At 30.1% G+C, this 17,708-nt stretch overlaps 1 protein-coding gene across 3 annotated transcripts in view; it reads right to left on the bottom strand.

The window, feature by feature from the left end:
* Window positions 1-3,458: 3,458 nt before the first annotated feature.
* LOC149885246 (uncharacterized) overlaps window positions 3,459-17,708 on the bottom strand; it is a 31,299-nt gene continuing 17,049 nt past the window's right edge. For 2 of the 3 annotated variants that reach the window (XM_090095595.1, XM_090095597.1), the window contains 6 exons: window positions 9,316-9,438; window positions 8,980-9,102; window positions 6,274-6,471; window positions 4,197-4,281; window positions 4,083-4,113; window positions 3,459-3,922 (listed from right to left, as the gene is read on the bottom strand). In XM_090095595.1, the coding sequence (XP_089951721.1) occupies window positions 3,746-3,922; window positions 4,083-4,113; window positions 4,197-4,281; window positions 6,274-6,471; window positions 8,980-9,102; window positions 9,316-9,438 (737 nt within the window). In that variant the 3' untranslated portion in view covers window positions 3,459-3,745. The remainder of the gene's footprint in view (window positions 3,923-4,082; window positions 4,114-4,196; window positions 4,282-6,273; window positions 6,472-8,979; window positions 9,103-9,315; window positions 9,439-17,708) is intronic. The other variant, XM_090095596.1, reaches the window with a different exon arrangement.

Raw genomic sequence — 17,708 nt, 5'->3', positions numbered from 1 at the left:
AAATTTTTGCTCTACCATCTTGCTGCTTAATATTTGGTTTATAATTTTGACCAGTTCTTTTAATTCGTTGTTTGAAAGGCCCGTATTTAACTGTACATTTACAAGAGTTGGAGTGGTCAATTTTGGGGCGCTTGATGGTGAAAGGTCACTACTTCGACCTGAAACCAAATCATGCATATTTTATGTTTATAATAAACTTTGTAGTTGATAAAGATAGTATCGAATACTAGAAGTTGAGTAAGAGAGTATTATTTGTATTTTATAAACTTAGTGAATTAAAGAGTGCTAACCATTACACACTTATAGAGCGCCTATTGAGTTATACAGTATAATAGAATATACTAAGGACTGTAAACACAACCATAACCCTTTAAAAATTAAACCTTGCCCATTCCGAACCAAGCTATCCCCAAACCTTGCCCTTTCTTTAAAGTCTACGATTCTATTGTATTCCGTGAGAAATAAAATCCTTGCCAATTATCACATCATAATTAAAATCTCTTGTGACGTATATTTTAAATGGGTAGATATATTACTCAATTTTGAACTGTAATATAAAGATTCCTTTGACGTATAGTGCTTGACCATTGGCAGAAGTAACTCTTGGTAAATCACTTTTTTGTAGGGTTAAATTGTTTCCAGTATTATTAAGCGTTTTGTAGATGTCATAGCTTATAGCAGTGATCGTTGCTCCAGTATCAATTAATAATTTTGTCCAGAGGTTGCATATTTTTACCCATATGCTAAGATTTGTTGTTTGAGGCACAGCTTTCTTTTAAGGCAATCGAATCGTAACTTGAACTTCCTCGTAATGTTCTAAAATAAAATGCTGGTGTGTAACGTAATCATCTATCTCAACTTTAGAATTATCATCAAGTATTTCGGGGTAGGTAATTGTGACTAATTTTTCAGTGTTACCTTGATCAATTTTTACAATACTTTCAATGCCACAGGAGCTGCTAAATGAATTTGTTTCATTTTCGATAAATTCTGGATCTTCATATTTGAGGTTTTTTATGTTTTGGGGTTCACAAATTTTTTGGATAGATTGATCAAAATCTCTCTTGTTAATTTGCTCGTTCTCTTGTGGAGGCAGATTTCTCTCAATAATGTGTTGAAACAAATATCGAAACCAATCTTGTAGACAGTTCAACTCGTGGGTGATCTGTTTATTATTCTCACGAAAGTTCTTAATCTCCAGTTGCATATGGTTACTATCATCTTCATTTGGAGTGCTCAAAGGTGGATAATCACTCCTATGATTAGACGTGGTGTATTATTGTAACAACTGGTGTCGATTTCATATGAATACCTTTCATCTACACCCAGTATACGAACTGGCATATAATTACTTTGATCTTCATGGGTGCTTGTTCGTGTATTTTGCGCGTTATTCTAGTTACTACTTTTTCGTCTTGATTTGAAGTAATTGTATTTTTAAGTGTGTTAGGGGTTGTTTGAGGTAGTAGATCTCAAATTTTGGTTACTCAAATCGGGTTGAGTCTATTTATTGTCCACGTTTCTGTTTCGATCATCAAAATTCCGTGGTGTCCAGTTTCCATTGTTTCTCCATTGCAGCTGTTGCGGAAAGTTTTTCCTGTAAGGATACTGGGAGTTGCTAATTTGTGGAATCCTATGATTAGGTATCCCTGTTTGCATTATCTTGCTAAATGTCCCTTCTTATTGCATATAAAGCAGGTTGATTTACTGGAATTGAGTTATGATCCTGATTTTGGAAAGAGTTCTTATTTGTTTATCTCCATTGACGTATTTTTAACTTTCTGTTCTCGTCTTTGAGCCTTGCAACATCTCTAGCCGCATTTTCGGGGTAAGCTTAATTCGCAGCTGTTGCACTAAACGCAGCCACTGGTGGTGTATCACTTTCACTAAAAGATACAGTGTTATATTTAGCCGACTGCTTTCGTAACTTTGTCATTGACTTTTCTTCTTTTTGCTTTATTGTTTATGAGTCTTTGCGTTTACGTCTTTTCCCAGTTGATTTTAACTTTTCTTCTTTTCGCTTTGTCTTTTTTTTATGTGACTGGTTGAATAAGTCTCCGTGTTTAAGTCTTTTCTCAGCTGTTGTTTTTGAATTAATTCTTTTCGATTTGTTATTTATTCATATGAAGAGCTGACGAGTCATCATGTGTACGTCTTTTCCGACCGTTGCTTTTAAATTAATTCTCCCTCCTCACCATTACGTAATGAAAATAAAAATACTCACATAAAAAAGTTTAAAATCAAACTTGTAAAGAGTGGTTTTACCACCATCTGATTAGAGCATTTATTGGAAAAACCACATTCTTAACAGCAACCATAAGTAGTTGTCAAATTCTCTTCAACTTTATTCTATTTATTGATCCGATGATCACTTTTACTGGGAAGGTATCGGAAATTCATCAAAGGATTCTTCATCATCAAAGGATTCTTTTTTATTAGATCAATAAATATCTGATATTGATAAAATATTGGTTTTAGCCGGTGATAGAACATTTTTTTACTTTTAAATTTTAAGAGTGGATTGTCTTAATATTCGAAAAATGTAAGCCAAAATTAGTGAAAGTTTTTCTAGCAAAAATATTTTCCACTCGAATGTATCACTTGTACACATTATTTAAATCAAATAATTTAATGAAACTTTTTAAATTTTTTGGTTTGTGAATAAATATGAATGATTGTTTGGTTTAATAGTGTAAAATTTGGTAAGTCAGTTAAATGCAAAATTATGTATTAGGTTCGCAAAAGTTTTCTCGATGGCACTATTTTTCTTTTTCAATTAAACTTTTTCATACTTCTAAACATCATAACTCGTTTCAAATATTCTTCCGAAAAACTATTTAAGGAATTTAGAATATATTTAAGACTTGCAAATGAATAGATTAAATTCATAAAACTCATTTGGTTACTTTTATGCTACCGCATATTTTACCTAAAATTTAAAATAACCGTTGATTTGATTTTTTGTACGCAAAATTACCATAGATCTTTAGTAAAAAATCAGTCCTGATTTTATCCCAAAGATTTCTGGTAATTTTATATAAAAATGGCACTTTTAAAATAATGTCTTGTTTTTGTCATATGCTCTTTTTTAAAAACCGTTCTTTAAAAAAAAAAAATTTTTAATTTTTTTCAAAAAAAAGCCACATAAGTATCCAAGACTAGTGAAAAACTTGCTGCATTCCAAAGAAAATTAAAAAGTACGTCAGTCAAATAATGTCTGTAGATAGTTTTCAACTCCTGAATTAACGTAGCGGCAAAAGATAGAATTCTGAGAAAAGATTTAACTTTAAAATAACTTATATTTCTTTAATCTTATTTCAAGTAACTCAAAACTTTAGGATATCTCCTATAAGTGATAATCTCATTCGATTATAAAACTCGAGTCTGTTTTTCCTGTATTTGTGCCTCGAAGAACATTTTTTATATACCAAAAAAAAAAAAAAAAAAAAAAAGCATTCTAAACGTGTCATTGGATTTATTGAATGAAAAATACTTTCAAAATCAATAGTGAAGTAGTTGTAACAAATTCGGACTGATCCGAAAAACATTTTTTTAAAATTGAGTGACGATTTTCATCAAATGCTTAGCAAACCAATTAGACCAACATCGAAGCAAACCTTTTCAAAAATTTAAACTCAGTGCGATAATATCTTACCAGAGTGTAGTGAGAAAAAAAAAAAAAAAGAAAAACTAGTTCTATTTCTCAAGAAAATTTTCCTTTAGATCCTTATACTTAATATGTGATCTAATCTAACTCTAAATATTCATTCGAAGTTTGGCCCTCTGAATAAGATACGTTTAAGTAATATGGCGAAGTGTGAAGCTCAGCATATTCACCAGCAACCACATGATCAAGCCTAGTGTAATTAAGCTCAAAGCCAATACTTGTATAATCTGGATAATGATGAACGATATCTCTTTTCTACAAGAAGGAATTTCAACAAGCAAAAAGCTCGAACCGAAATAAACAAGTGAAAATCATTCTTCAAACACTTTAGCATTAAACATTGATTAAATATTTTACATTTTATGGTTGAACTGAAAATATTTATTCTATTTTTTACATAAAAATAAGTACTTACGTCAACGCTCGTTTCTTTCGACTTAGATTTCCTTTAGAAAAATAAGAAAAATGCTGTTATAAACATTAGCATGGCCGTTTCAAGCTTTATAAAGATTAAGAGTAGACAATCTACCTGTAGAGATAAACAACAAGGGTTAAAACCAGTAAAATAAATATTGAAGCTGCAACTCCTCCAGCAATTGCACCGAAAGAACTCGCTGTTAAAATAAATGAAAAAAACATTAATAAAATTAAAACATTATTTACAAGATGTATGAAAAGGAGTTAATGATGTCACAAAGTTAGGCCAATTAGAAAATGGTTGCATGTATCTTTGTTACAATTTGGTCAATAAAGCTTTGAAATACAAAAAATTATCCTTAAACGACAATATACAGAAACAAAAGCTTCACTGTAAACTGGCTAACAAATCCATATTCGAGTAAACCAAATTTAATTCAAATAAATTTAGATTTTAAGGAAAATTCTTAAAAAACCGCAGACTAGTGCTACTAGTGCTTAAAAAACCGCAGACTAGTGCTATTAGTGCTTAAAAAACCAGACTAGTGCTATTAGTGCTTAAAAAACCGCAGACCAGTGCTATTCGTTCAACGATTTATTTGAGACCTAATTCCTCAAGATTCTAGGAAAAGGCGGAAGATTTCGTCTTTTCCTAAATCCCAACCAATCTTTTAGGAGAGAATCTTCTTCTACCAGCCTGACTCTCTGCAAACGTGTGCTGAGGTAATCACATTTTAGCATGCAAAAGGAAATAACCCATAATTATTAGGGTAGTCTACTATACCAGTTAGATTGACTGATTTGTGTATAGAAGTTTTGTATTATGAATAATATACTACCTAGATAACATCTGTGGAATTTGATGTATAATGCATAACAATTTTTCTTGGAAAATATATAACTTTTTTAGTAGTATTTCAAAAAAGTTTAAAAAATAATACACAAAAAATAATAGTCTAATAAAATGATTAAATTTAATAGTTGTTTTATTATGCTGTCCTGGGTGTGTATTCACCAAACCTTTTTTTTTGCGTAAAATTGGCGTAAGTTCAAAACCATAAAAGTCAACCTATGCGCAACCTATGCGCAACCCTAACTTTACGGAAATGCTTCGAAGCATTGGTGAATACCAAAATAGTAACATGAACCAAGGACGTATAAATAGATGGACGTTCAACGCTTTGTTATAGATCAAAGTTGCCGCCAAATAGCCAAATATTCCAACTTCTACCCGTCAAATTTGTTTCACTAAACCTCCCTCAGTAAACCCATTATAAATATGCATTTACTGAAGCTTATAAAAGATAAAAAAACTAATCAAAAAAAGCTCACAAATATAATAAAGGATCGGATTGATGAGAGTTCAGGTATATACCGAGATTTAAACTAAAATTTTTTTACCGATTTTTTGTCGTAATTGTTCCGATGACACTTTTTGACGAAATAAAACGATACGCAGACCCTTAATTAATACGTCCTTGCATAAATTTACGATTTACGTAACCTTAGTTGAGCTGTGCAAAAGTTACGAAAGTTTGGTGAATACGCAGCCTGGTCCCAAAATCATTTCTATTAAAGTTTTTCGTCAGAAGTGCAATTATGGTTTACCTATTGAATTACTAACGATGACAGACAATCTTGTAACTGAGAATGCTTAAATAGTCGAGTAAATAAAATCAACGCTTAAAAGATCAGCCCGGAAATTTTGCGTGGTTTTTTTACAAAAAATGCTTGAGTGACTTTTAAAGGATCGATATACAAAAATCATGCTTATACATTAACAAAATGAACATAATTGGTAAAAGTGATAAGAATGATTTTAAAGCAAAGATGGTAAGCGTGTAAGCAATGACGAAAAGAGTTTGAAGTGTTTTCCAAGGCAAAAATAAATATCCTTAATGTGTATTAAAATGATTCAAAAAGAACTAAAAAACCGTTTATAAAAAAAATCTCAGGCTATTCTTTAACTTTTTTCACCTTAGAAGTAGCATATCAAACAAATCCGCGGGCATATCAAACAAATCCGCGGGCAACATTTGACATGGTATGGATTCCTTTCAAAACTTTGAATTAGTCAGATATTTTATCTTCTAACAAGATCGTGTTTACATGGTCATTAAAAAAAACAACAAAAGAAACGATAACTTACTGCAGAAAAAATCTAACATGAAATAAATAACTAGAATTACCATTTGCTAATTCGCTTTTTGAACAGACAATATCTTGATTACATAACCGCTGTTCAGTTCTATTACTTTCAACACAACCAGTAAAACTTATGTTCCAAGTTGAATAGTCAGTACAATTCCGAACTCTATATTGATACAGACCATCCTCTTTACAGAAATTGACACATTCACTCCAAGCATTCCATTCTCCAAACATACCTTGAGAGGAAAAAAAAAAAAAACTCATTGAAATAAAAAAAAAGTAATATCTTAATGCTTGAAAAATAAATTAAGTAGAAAATAAATCAAATCAATAAATTATAACAAATATCTAAAAAAGGATTTTAAACAATCAAAAAATAAAATCAACTATAGTATTAAATTAATTTTGAAATTTTGTTGAAACTCTCATTATTTTTAGCCTATTAGTGATACCTGGATAATAATTTTGCAATAACATGACATTTGACTTATAACCTCTTGCTTGATGCAGTTTATATGACGTATGTATGCATGCATGTGTGTATATATTCATTTTTCGAATTTCATTTTATAATAAAGTAAAAAATTATATTTTAAAATTGTCTGACAGAAGTTAAACAAGGTTTATCAGCTTCATTTAATTTGATTTAATATGCTGTAGCATGCAAAAGTTTATAAACAGCTAAAATTTTCCAGTTTTTTCATCATAACTTTTTGCCTTTTCACTGAAAAAGAATGAAATTTTTAACAACTGCTCTTCTAAAGTGATTACATGGTATAATTTACTCAAAAAAAAAAAAAATTTGTTACGGAAGGATGAAATTCAGATTTTATTGAAAACATAATCCTGCAAAAGTTTATAAACAGTTCCATACCACATTAAAAAAAATCAAAGTTTCAAAAAGAAAAACATGTTATTATTAAAACTAATTTGCTGGAGGTAATATTTAACTTAAATTGAATTAAAAAAATAATTAGAAAGTCTAAGAAATTGTCACTAGAAAAGAAAAATTTAATAATACATGCTGTAGAGAAGAAGATTCTTTATAAGCAAATTTCTGAGCTTTATGATATGGCTAAATCAACAATTAGCGTACCAGTTAAGATATATATAGACTGTAAGAAACTCGAAAACGAGCATCGTCTAGGCCAAAGATAACTTCAGAACATCAAGACAGAATTTTGGCAAGACAATCAAAACAAGATCCCCGCAGATGTGCTGTCGAATTAAATGGTGTTTTAAGCAAGAATTATGGTGTCAATTAAAGCGTAGATACTACAAAATGTCGCCTGCATCCAACATTTAAACATGGTGGTGGCAATATAATGGTTTGGGGATCTTTCAGTCGTGGCTCTATTGGTCCACTTCATCACATTGAAGGCATAATTAATCAGAATGTATATTTAGATATAATCAAGAATGTTATGCAGCCACATGGAAAGGACAAAATGCCTCGTGGTTGGATTTTCCAGCAAGACAACGATCCAAAGTATCGTGCAAACTCTGTCAAAAGTATTTTAAATTCGAAAAAAGTTCCACTTTCGGACTGGCCTGCTAAAAGTCCAGATTTCAATCCAATAGAACATCTTTGGGAACATCTTGATCGTCAATTGAAGGGCGAAGGAACCAACCAGTAAAAATGATTTATTCAAGATGCTTCCAAATTATTGGGCAAATATCCCGAAAGATGTGCTTATCAACTTAGTTGACTCTATGCCTCATCGGTGCAAAGCAATATTAATATTTAGAGGCTATCCAAAAAAATACTGATGTGCTGTAATGAAAAAATGAGGAGGAATTAGAAATAATCTCTTTTTTGATTTTTTTTCATTCGATTATCAGTTTTTGCAAGAATATGTTTTCAATATAATCAGAATTTCTTCCTTCACAAATTTTCATTTTTTTGAGTAAGTTATACCATGTAATCACTTTAGAAGAGCAATTGTTAAAAATTACATTCATTTTCAGTGAAAAGGCAAAAAGTTATGACAAAAAAACTAGAAAATTTTAGCTGCTTATAAACTTTTGCACGCAATTGAATATGAGAAAAATAATGATATAACATTTATACTGATTAACATGATGAGCTAAAAATATATAGACAAGGAAGTTGCTAATCGAATTGTATCTAAGATGACAATATGTCACTGACTTTGGCAGAAAAGGTAGTATCTTAGTATCTTAGCAATACATGAACACTTGTCAGTTTAAGCCTCTAAACTCTTAATAAAGAACTTTGAAAATCAAAACTGTTGGAGACTCCAAACTCATAGAAAATAACCTTGTTTGGGTAAAAGACCATTTTGAAAAGTTGCTTACAAAATAAATTATCAAAACCTATTAGAACTAAAACACTGCTCACCATAATTAGTGACAAAAAAAACTGGTGGACTAATTAAAAAGAGCGGCAGCCAAATAGGTGAACAATGATACTCATAAAAATAATGAGGGAGTAAACTTGTTACTTTAGCATATGCATCATGCAAACTGAACTGTTTTGAACTTGATTTCTTTAGTTGGTATCTCAGCGTTTTTATTTGAAAAGAATAGTTTTAAAAAAGAAAATGAGGCTAATCTTGAATAGCTTATCATTAAGGACTTGCCTTGACAGGCTTTAAAGAGTTCTAAAAAATTTGTTTGCCCCTTGTAAAAAACACTTACAAATTGTACACTAATACTAGCATGGAAAAATGTTTACATAATTATAAATAAATCCTAAACTAATGATACTTTTAGCAACATACCAACACAACTGCTTCTGTTCTTAATTAACACATAACCATTGGCACATGAACACAAGTAACTACCCTGAGTGTTAAAACATTTGGTGAGATTCCAGTTGCATGTGATCTGACATTCGTCAACATCTGATAAAAGCAAAAACTTCTAAACACAAAGTTCTTTAGAAATCATGGAAACAAAACTAAATCTTGTAGAAACAAAAAAAAAAACAAAAAAAAAAAGAAAAACAAAAAAAAAAAAAGTGGATGAAAAAATCCAAGAATGTAATATAAAAAAGCACAAAATAAAAGTTCAATAAAAGATTCAATCTTGATTGCAGACAACTTTAACTAGCATACCAACACAGCTGCTTCTATTCTTACTTAACTCGTAACCATCAACACATGAACACAAGTAACTGCCTGGTGTGTTTTGACATTTGGTGTGATTCCAGTTGCATGTGTTTTTACATTCATCGATATCTGTAAAAACAAAATCTCAATCTTAAAAGAAAATTTCTTTTGAGAACATTCTTCAACTATTGTCATTGATGATTGAATTAAAATTGCCAAACACTCACAAAGAAGCATTTCACACAGTAATTAGAAATATCACTTAGTTTTAAAGCTTAGTTTAACTAAATGCAACTCAATCTTTCAATGTAAGGTATTGAAAGATTGGGTGGCATTTAGTTAAACTAAGCTTTAACAATTGCATGATATTGAGTCATTCAGAAAAGTAACTTACTCAGAAAAGATTATTAGGTCTTTATTTGGTTTTTTGAAAACTAAAATTGCACTTGCATATTTCTGCTTTCAATTTGACAGAGCATTTGTCTATTAAGACAAAGATTTTCTTGTTTCAAATAAGTAATGCTAGTCTGTATTGAAAAAAACTAGATTGTTGTGTGTAGTGGGGTCTAGTTAACTTTTGTAAAAAAACTCTAAAGTCTAAAAGAAATTAATAGGGATTACAACTAATACTAACTTGGTAGTCTGTGTTATCAATTTAGCTAGCCTATCTAATATGTAGGTAATGATGCCTATGTGGATGAAAATGGAACAATATTTTTATTTGATTTTCGCTGTTACAATAGTATCTGTTGGTCTATGCTGGTATTAGATATGTTCCTTTCTCTGTTTATCATTTCTTTTACTTTTGTTGAGTAATTCGAAAATTTGTTGAGTAATTTGAAAATTTAAAATTTTGTTTCAAGCTATTGCTGTTATTGCTTATCATTTTGTTATATGAATTTGTTACAGTAATTAGCATTTTCATAGTTATCATGGTTTTTATAGACAGCTTAGGTCTAATTATTGAGCTATGTCATCCTAATATGACGCTAAATTAGGGGATCCAGATTTTTTAAACATTTATGAATAAAGTCAACCCCTAGGATTTTTATGCCTCTAGGTGCACACTCTGAGGTAGAAACTTATCAAAGTAAAAGCATTATTTGCATTGTTAAACCTAATTTTTCCAATTATTAAATCAAATGGGGAGGGCAACAAAATATAAATTTTACTAGAAAATTCCATACAGATAGTTTACAAAATGATTTTTTTTATCACCAGCTTAGATTTCAATTTGGGTTGTTACAACTTTGAAACTATTTGATGGTCAACTAGATAGATTAATGTATTTTTAAAGGTTAAACAATTCGATTCAGTAGAATTATTTGAATAAAAAATTTTATTATTATCAAATAATTCAATGTTGCTTGACAATTTATTTTTTAGATGCTATGAATCAAATAGAACTTTATGAGAGTAAACAAAAAAACTAGGTGAAATATAATACTGTTATATTAACGCATAGTGTTGTCATATCAAGAGCAATTTCTTTGTTCATTTTTAATTCATCTAATCTATTAGATGAATAAAAATCGAATAAGCAAATTAAATTACTATCACAAAGTGAAGAAAAAAAATCTTAGATGGGCATTTAACATCATTTTTCACAATAATTAAATCAAATTTACAAAAATTTAACTAATGAAAAACAGTGCCATAGATAGGTGGGGGCAGATGGGGCAGCTTAACTTTATTTGGGGCAGCAGATTTATAAAATTTTTTTGCACCCTTAACTGAGTACCACAGCTTATTACTTAATACTTTGTTTTAAAAAGCTTCAACTGGTTACTATAATGAGAAAAAAGAAACATTAATGGAGTGATGGTACATGCAGTAAGCTGAGAGTTATGTTTATGTAAAACAGCAAATTTGGTTCAATGGTCAGATACTTTGGTGGAATTAAAAAAACCACTATGATTGATATTCTTACGCATGGCTCAATATTTATAAATAATTTATCTTTACAAGATAAACTACTTATAAAGATATCTCTTTACTAATTGGTCAGCATCATAAGAATATTAAAGATCGCTAAAATTAAATTAAATAAAAAAAATAGAAATAAGGATGTAATGATGATTACCCAATTAAATCAACTTTTAGTGGGTTAGTAGGAAATCCATAGTAGGTTAAATTGACAATTTGATTTTTCAATGTCAACTATTTTCGACTTTCAACTTGTCCCCTTTTAGTAAACTTAGTCAAAGTTGATAACAACACTAATGTCAATAGATATGGATTCTTTTAGAAAATTTGGAGTGGTGAGAAAGTCCCCACTTCATATCCTATGTATTGATACCAGGTTTATAAATGCTTATTTATTTCTTATTTATCTCCGCAATTTATTCTGCAATAGGCACTAAAATGCTAATGAATTGCCAGAAAATTACAAGCTAGCTGGGCCATGGTACTAAATATGAAACTATTTGATATGTTTGAAATGTATGATGGCACTTTGGATGCTGCGATTTTGATATAACGAACTGATTGCTGAAATTTAGAATCTAAAGCTTGAAATACTTTTCCAATTCTTTTCAGAAAAGTCCATTCAGATTCTTTGACTACGAAAGATAAAAGAGAGACAATTGAAGCCAAGCGTGTATAATAGCGACACTGCATAAGAATTATTCACATAAAAAGAATAGATTAAAATTAAAATGAAAGATCATAAAGCAGTTTTTGATTTGATCATGAAGCAGTTTGTTATGGTGTGGAATGGAGAGTCAAATTGAAATAGAGAGATGTAGAAGGCATTCTGGACTGGAGAGAAACCAATGGTTTTATTAAGGCATATACTAGAGATGCAGATGTCTGTGTTGAAAAATTTAGAGAATGGAGAAGAATAGGTGACAAACCTGTGATTGTTGATTTGCGCAAGGTTTATCTCCAATTAAAAACTAATAAGTCTCTTTGGCTGTTCCAGAATATGGTATTTTAAAACAAAAGTTATTGCCTGAAACAACTTGATTTTGGATTGAATGTGGCGCCAGTGATAATGAAATCTGTTGTGAGTACCATTATTTATAAAGACGATTTGTTGAAGAGCAGAACGTCTGCTTATGTGGATGATACTTTTGTTGTTAAAAGTGTTGTAGGTCTCGATTATGTCAAGAGCCATTTTTTAAAATATGGTTTGGAGACCAAAGAAAGTTGAACAGATTGGTGATGATGGGGTTCATGTGTTAGGATTTTTTATGTGCAAAGTTGGTAACAAACTTATGTAGTCCAGAGGGAATTGAGTTGATGTCATTTCCCAAATGTTAACCAGAAAGAGGTGGTTTTAATTTGTGGATAGTTGGTGGGTCATTTACCAGTCTGTGGTAGGTTACAAATGATTTGTAGTCTCTTAAAGAGAAGTTAGTTTGAAGAAGGGTTAAAATGATGAAGTTCGAGATAAGAATGTGAAATATGTACTTTAAGAAATCTATAGTGAGGTTGAAAGTTGCGAGCCTGCTTGTGGCGATTGGGCTGTGCATAGTGATGAGGGAAAAGTGTGAGTTAATGCAAGTTCTTTAGCGATCAGTGCTTTTATTCAAATTGGGAAAACTACTGTGGAAGATGTAACATGGCTGAGGAAAGAAAGATCAGATGTTAATGTAAATATGGCACAGTTGGATGCTGTGGTACAAGGAATAAATATTTCTCTGATGTGGAAGCTGAAGATAGTGACTGGAAAATCAAGATTGAGATCAAAAGCAACAGGTGAAATGTTGATTTGAAGATGACTAAGCATGCTGCCTTAACTACTAGAAGAATACAATATAATGGTGAAGTAGAACTTGTTCCTTCGAAAAATAATTTAGTTGACTCATTAACAAAAGTTTGGAGTAGTTGAGTTGGTGTGTAGAAGTGGAAACCCAATCCTTTTCCGATATACATCAAAGAACTTGACACTTTAGAGTGAATTGAACGTTAAAACTTGTTTGTAAAGCAATTATAACTGCTTTTAAAAACTACGTCCAAAGCGTAATCAAAAGTTGCTAACCATGTTAGTTATTAGATCAAATATCTTGTGTGATTAAAAAAATCAGAAATATTTTTGTACTAAGTAAGATTTTGTGGTATTGGGAGCAGTATATAGGAAACCCCATTCTAATCCAATACATCATGTATGAGGACGATTCAGGTCGTAATGAGGCACTCATCTCCTCTAATGTCATTTCATCTTGTAACTTTTTTACCATCAGTAAGGTCATTTGAAGAAAAATGTTCCTATTAAACCTCCAAAAGGTGAAAGTAAATATAGAAATAGGAACGAATAATCAAAGGTTTTCACTTCAAGTACTTGCAAAAAATTGCTGCATAAGAGCGCTGCTACTAGCATTAAGTGAAAGCTAAGCTCAGTTGAAAAAGGTGCTTCAGAAAGCATAACTTTCTGAAAAACTTTTCTGTTATTAACACTTTGTGAATGGTTAGAGAGAAAATAATGGTTTTAATTGCATGCAAAATAGCTTTCACTATAAAAAATATAACTAGGTTAGAGCATTTTTGGTTATGATAACCATTTTTATTTACAATAAAACTAAATCGCTATATAAAACCCTCACTAAAATACCAGCTGAAATCTGGATCTGCGTTTTACACCAATCTTTTGGATGCGCTTTTGTGTTCATAAAACAAATATTTAACTGTTTTTAGCAACTCCATATTAAAAACATTAGAGTTGCAAATCAGGATTACAGCAGAAAAATCTAATTATTTGAAATCTTGTTATTTATTTCATTATCTACTCAGATTTATTTCTTTGATATGGGGTTTAAAAAAAGCGTAAAACATAAAAATCTATGAAGTAAAAAGATTATTCAATTATCTACACTTACCAATTTTATGAACTAAAAATAGATTTTAAAATATCACAATCTAATTTGTAACAGAAAAATCATATATAACACACCAACACAGTTGTTTCCATTCACATTTAACTGATAGCCATTAGCACAAGAACACTAGTAACTACCAGGGGTATTTAAACATTTGCAAAGAGCCAAGAATCCTGCTATTAAAAATTTTAAATCTTTTTTTATAGTACTTCTAAAAAGGTCTCTTAAAGAAATCAATCAAATAAATCTTATAGTAGTTTTAAGTTTCTATAATCCTTATGATTTAGAGGTTATGTTGTACTTGGTCATGACAGTTAGTATTTGATAGCAATGAAAATAACTAAAGTAGAAACTAAATGTTCAGCCAGAATCAAATATTTTATATGTGGCTGAGAAAATCTGAGGGCTCTGCTATCTAAATCTTGGTATGGATAGGTAAATGTAACTTTTAACTATTAGAAATTTTTTAATAAAACTAGTTTTAGCACTTTTTTTCCTCCTGTTTTTTTACTATTTGATTTAATTTTTGTTATTTCTAAAGAAATTCTCTTTATCACTTTTAGGTAGAAAAGTTTCTCATGGCTGTTGCAAAAACAAAACTGTAAACAATACCATTGATATCAGTGAATAATTTATTGATAAAATGTAAAACAATAAACATTTGTAAAATATAACAATTAAACACTGTAAGTGGAGAGCAGTGAAAGCTGTGGTGGAAACATGTCTTTGTCCCAATCAGGGTGAATGAAATCAACTCTAAATAAATGAAAGTAAATCAGGTCTTTTTCCTAACTATAGTGGAGCTATCAAATCTATTAGAACTCCCTAATAGCCGTAAACAAAAAGCTATACTATGCTCGATTTAGAAATCTTACTAATGTTGTTGAATCAAGCATTAACAATAAAACTATAGATGTTTTCTATGAAAGTAAAACAAAGGAATTCTTTGATAGTGATCAGATAATCATAAATCCCATAATCAGATAGTATATCATTCAGTTGGAAAAATCATAAGATATGATGTCATTAAAAAATATTGAGATTATAGTTTAATTAAAAAAAGCAGTCAAAAACTAAAAAGGAATTTTATTCTTTAATCTCTGTACAAAATTTTAGTAAAACAATGAAAGGAAAAGTTTTACAATTTAAAATCAATTTTTAAGACAGAAAAACTTTAAAACTATCAAATTTTATTGGCTGCATCATTATTTCCAAATTTTTCAAACCATAATTCTTATTCTTTCTTTATGAGTTACATATCAATTGAGAATATTTCTCAGAGTGGTTGAAATAAAGTAAACAACTTTCCATATATCATTTTAATAAAAAAATAACTTCTTGATACAATAATTATTTTTAAATACCAATTTTGATGAGAAAACAAACTTGCATTGGTGATTATCTTGATAATAATCATAGCTGTAGATGAAAACAGCTATGATAAAAATTGCAGTAATGACATATGTAACTTTCCCATGATGTTGAAACTCTTGAAGTCAAACTAACTGAGAGGTGGATAATATTGCAAGCTGGTAATTTGAGTGGTAAAAAACCAAAAAAATAGAGCCTAGTTTTAATTGCAGAGAAGATAGTGAAAATGAGAAAAAATAATTTCAAGCTCATATAACTTTTATTGTTTAATCAATATACTTTAAAATGTAAGGTAACATTTACTTTCTATTGATTACTTTTAATTTATTTGACATGCTGACAGACCGTACATTTGACAATACATTATACAATATGAGCCAATGACCACTTAATCTAATTTGTTTTGTACATCAATCTATGTTTTGTTTTTTTGAATGTTAGTTTTTTTTTTGTTCTTTGAATGTTAGTTTTTGACAGATAAATAAAGCTAATTATAGTACTTGCATAAGGTTTTGATGGCATTGCTTAATTTCTATTTTTGCTTTAATTTCTGTTGACTATGAACTTGAGTAAAAACAATTAAAATTTTTATTATCTTTATATTTTTAAACAAAAAGATATAGAATAAAAAGGCAGGGTTAATTAAAATTCAAAGTTTGTAAGTCTTCTATTTTTTCATTTAAAAGTTTAAAACCTTCAAATTACAAAAAACTATGAAACAGAGATCTTTGTTGTATTGGATAAACTTATTTAGCTGCAATATTTTAAATTTAAGTCTTGTGCAGAAATTTGAAATAAAACTGGCATATTGGTAAGCAGTTCAATTTTGTTTTTCTGATCACCAATAAAATTGGTATTTTTGAATAAACATAACGAAGATAATTTATTGCATGACCAGCACTTTTAAATAACAGAAATATCTCAAAAACATTACACTGGACAAATGTTTCAATTACTAAGAATCAGTTTTCTGCCTCCAAGGAGGTTTGAACATGTCAGTATTTTTTATTTATTTTCAAAGTTATTATTAAGCAGAGGGTTGGCTCTTTAAGAGCTATATCTGTTTGTGGAAGTCCACACATCTGTAACTGTGTAGTTAAATTTAGCACAGTGAAATATAAGAATCACTCTTTTCAACTAGAGAAAATGCAAGCATCAGTCTTAATATTTACATGATTAGTATTTGTTTTTTAAATCATTCTCAAATGCATTTCCTACTTTAAATTCATTATAAAACTAAAAATAATCATTCATTGATAGTGATTGGGAATTACTAAAAGCAGTAAAAATTGATTAAATGCTATTAGCTTGAAATCTCTCTTCATCAGCCATTGCAAAATCACATACAAAAATTATTGGTCCAGAGGAAAGGAAACATTTTTTGTCTTTATGAAAAAGGTATTTCATTCAATTAAGTATCAAGTATTTTGATGCATTCTTATAATCTACTTGGTACTAATTCAACAAGTTTCTGAAGAACAGACAATTCTACGTTATTCCATTTGTTCTTCAAGAAATCCCCAAACTCATGGATATACTTTGGCTAGTGTTTCATCATCCTCCCTTTGGTCTCTCCTATAAATGTTCAATGGGATTGAGATTGAGCAAGAATGAAGACCAAGCTAATTTTTAAATATTGTTTTGCTTGAGCCATTAAGTAGACCTGATGTGTGCTTGGGATATATTATTCACCAATTCCATTTTGTGTGAAAAAACCCCAGAAGGTAACAGAACCCCGCCATGCTTGACATAACCATAGCAAAATTTAGATCGAATTCTTCCTTGGGCGTTTTCCATACCATTATCTTCCCATCAAACCTGAACAGGTTAAATCTTTATTCATCAGACCAAACTACTTTGCAAAATCATTATTGGATTGTTTAACATTATTTTGGCACACTTCAGGCAATAAGCTCGATTGACCTTGTTGACTAATGGTTTCTTTCATGCTACACAATATTGGCTTGCAATGATTTTCCTTGTTCATTCTTGACCTCAATCTTAAGCGTCGGCAGATTTACATTGTTCAGACTTAAGTTTGCACACTATCAATCAATCCAATGTTTAGGTAGTTTTTCATTTTTGACCATGTCCGAATAAATTACCGACACATTTTCTCTTATGTAATATACTATCTCTCAAGGAACTAATGTCTTAGCAGCAATTTCCCATTGAGTATCACCACTCTGATGGTACTGAAAACGAAAG

The sequence above is a fragment of the Hydra viridissima genome, unplaced genomic scaffold, assembly GCF_058129835.1.
Source record: "Hydra viridissima isolate aposymbiotic clone 2 unplaced genomic scaffold, HvirCarnegie_v1 scaffold_8, whole genome shotgun sequence".
Taxonomy (NCBI): Eukaryota; Metazoa; Cnidaria; class Hydrozoa; order Anthoathecata; family Hydridae; genus Hydra; species Hydra viridissima.
This window is presented reverse-complemented; position numbering and strand designations above follow the sequence as displayed.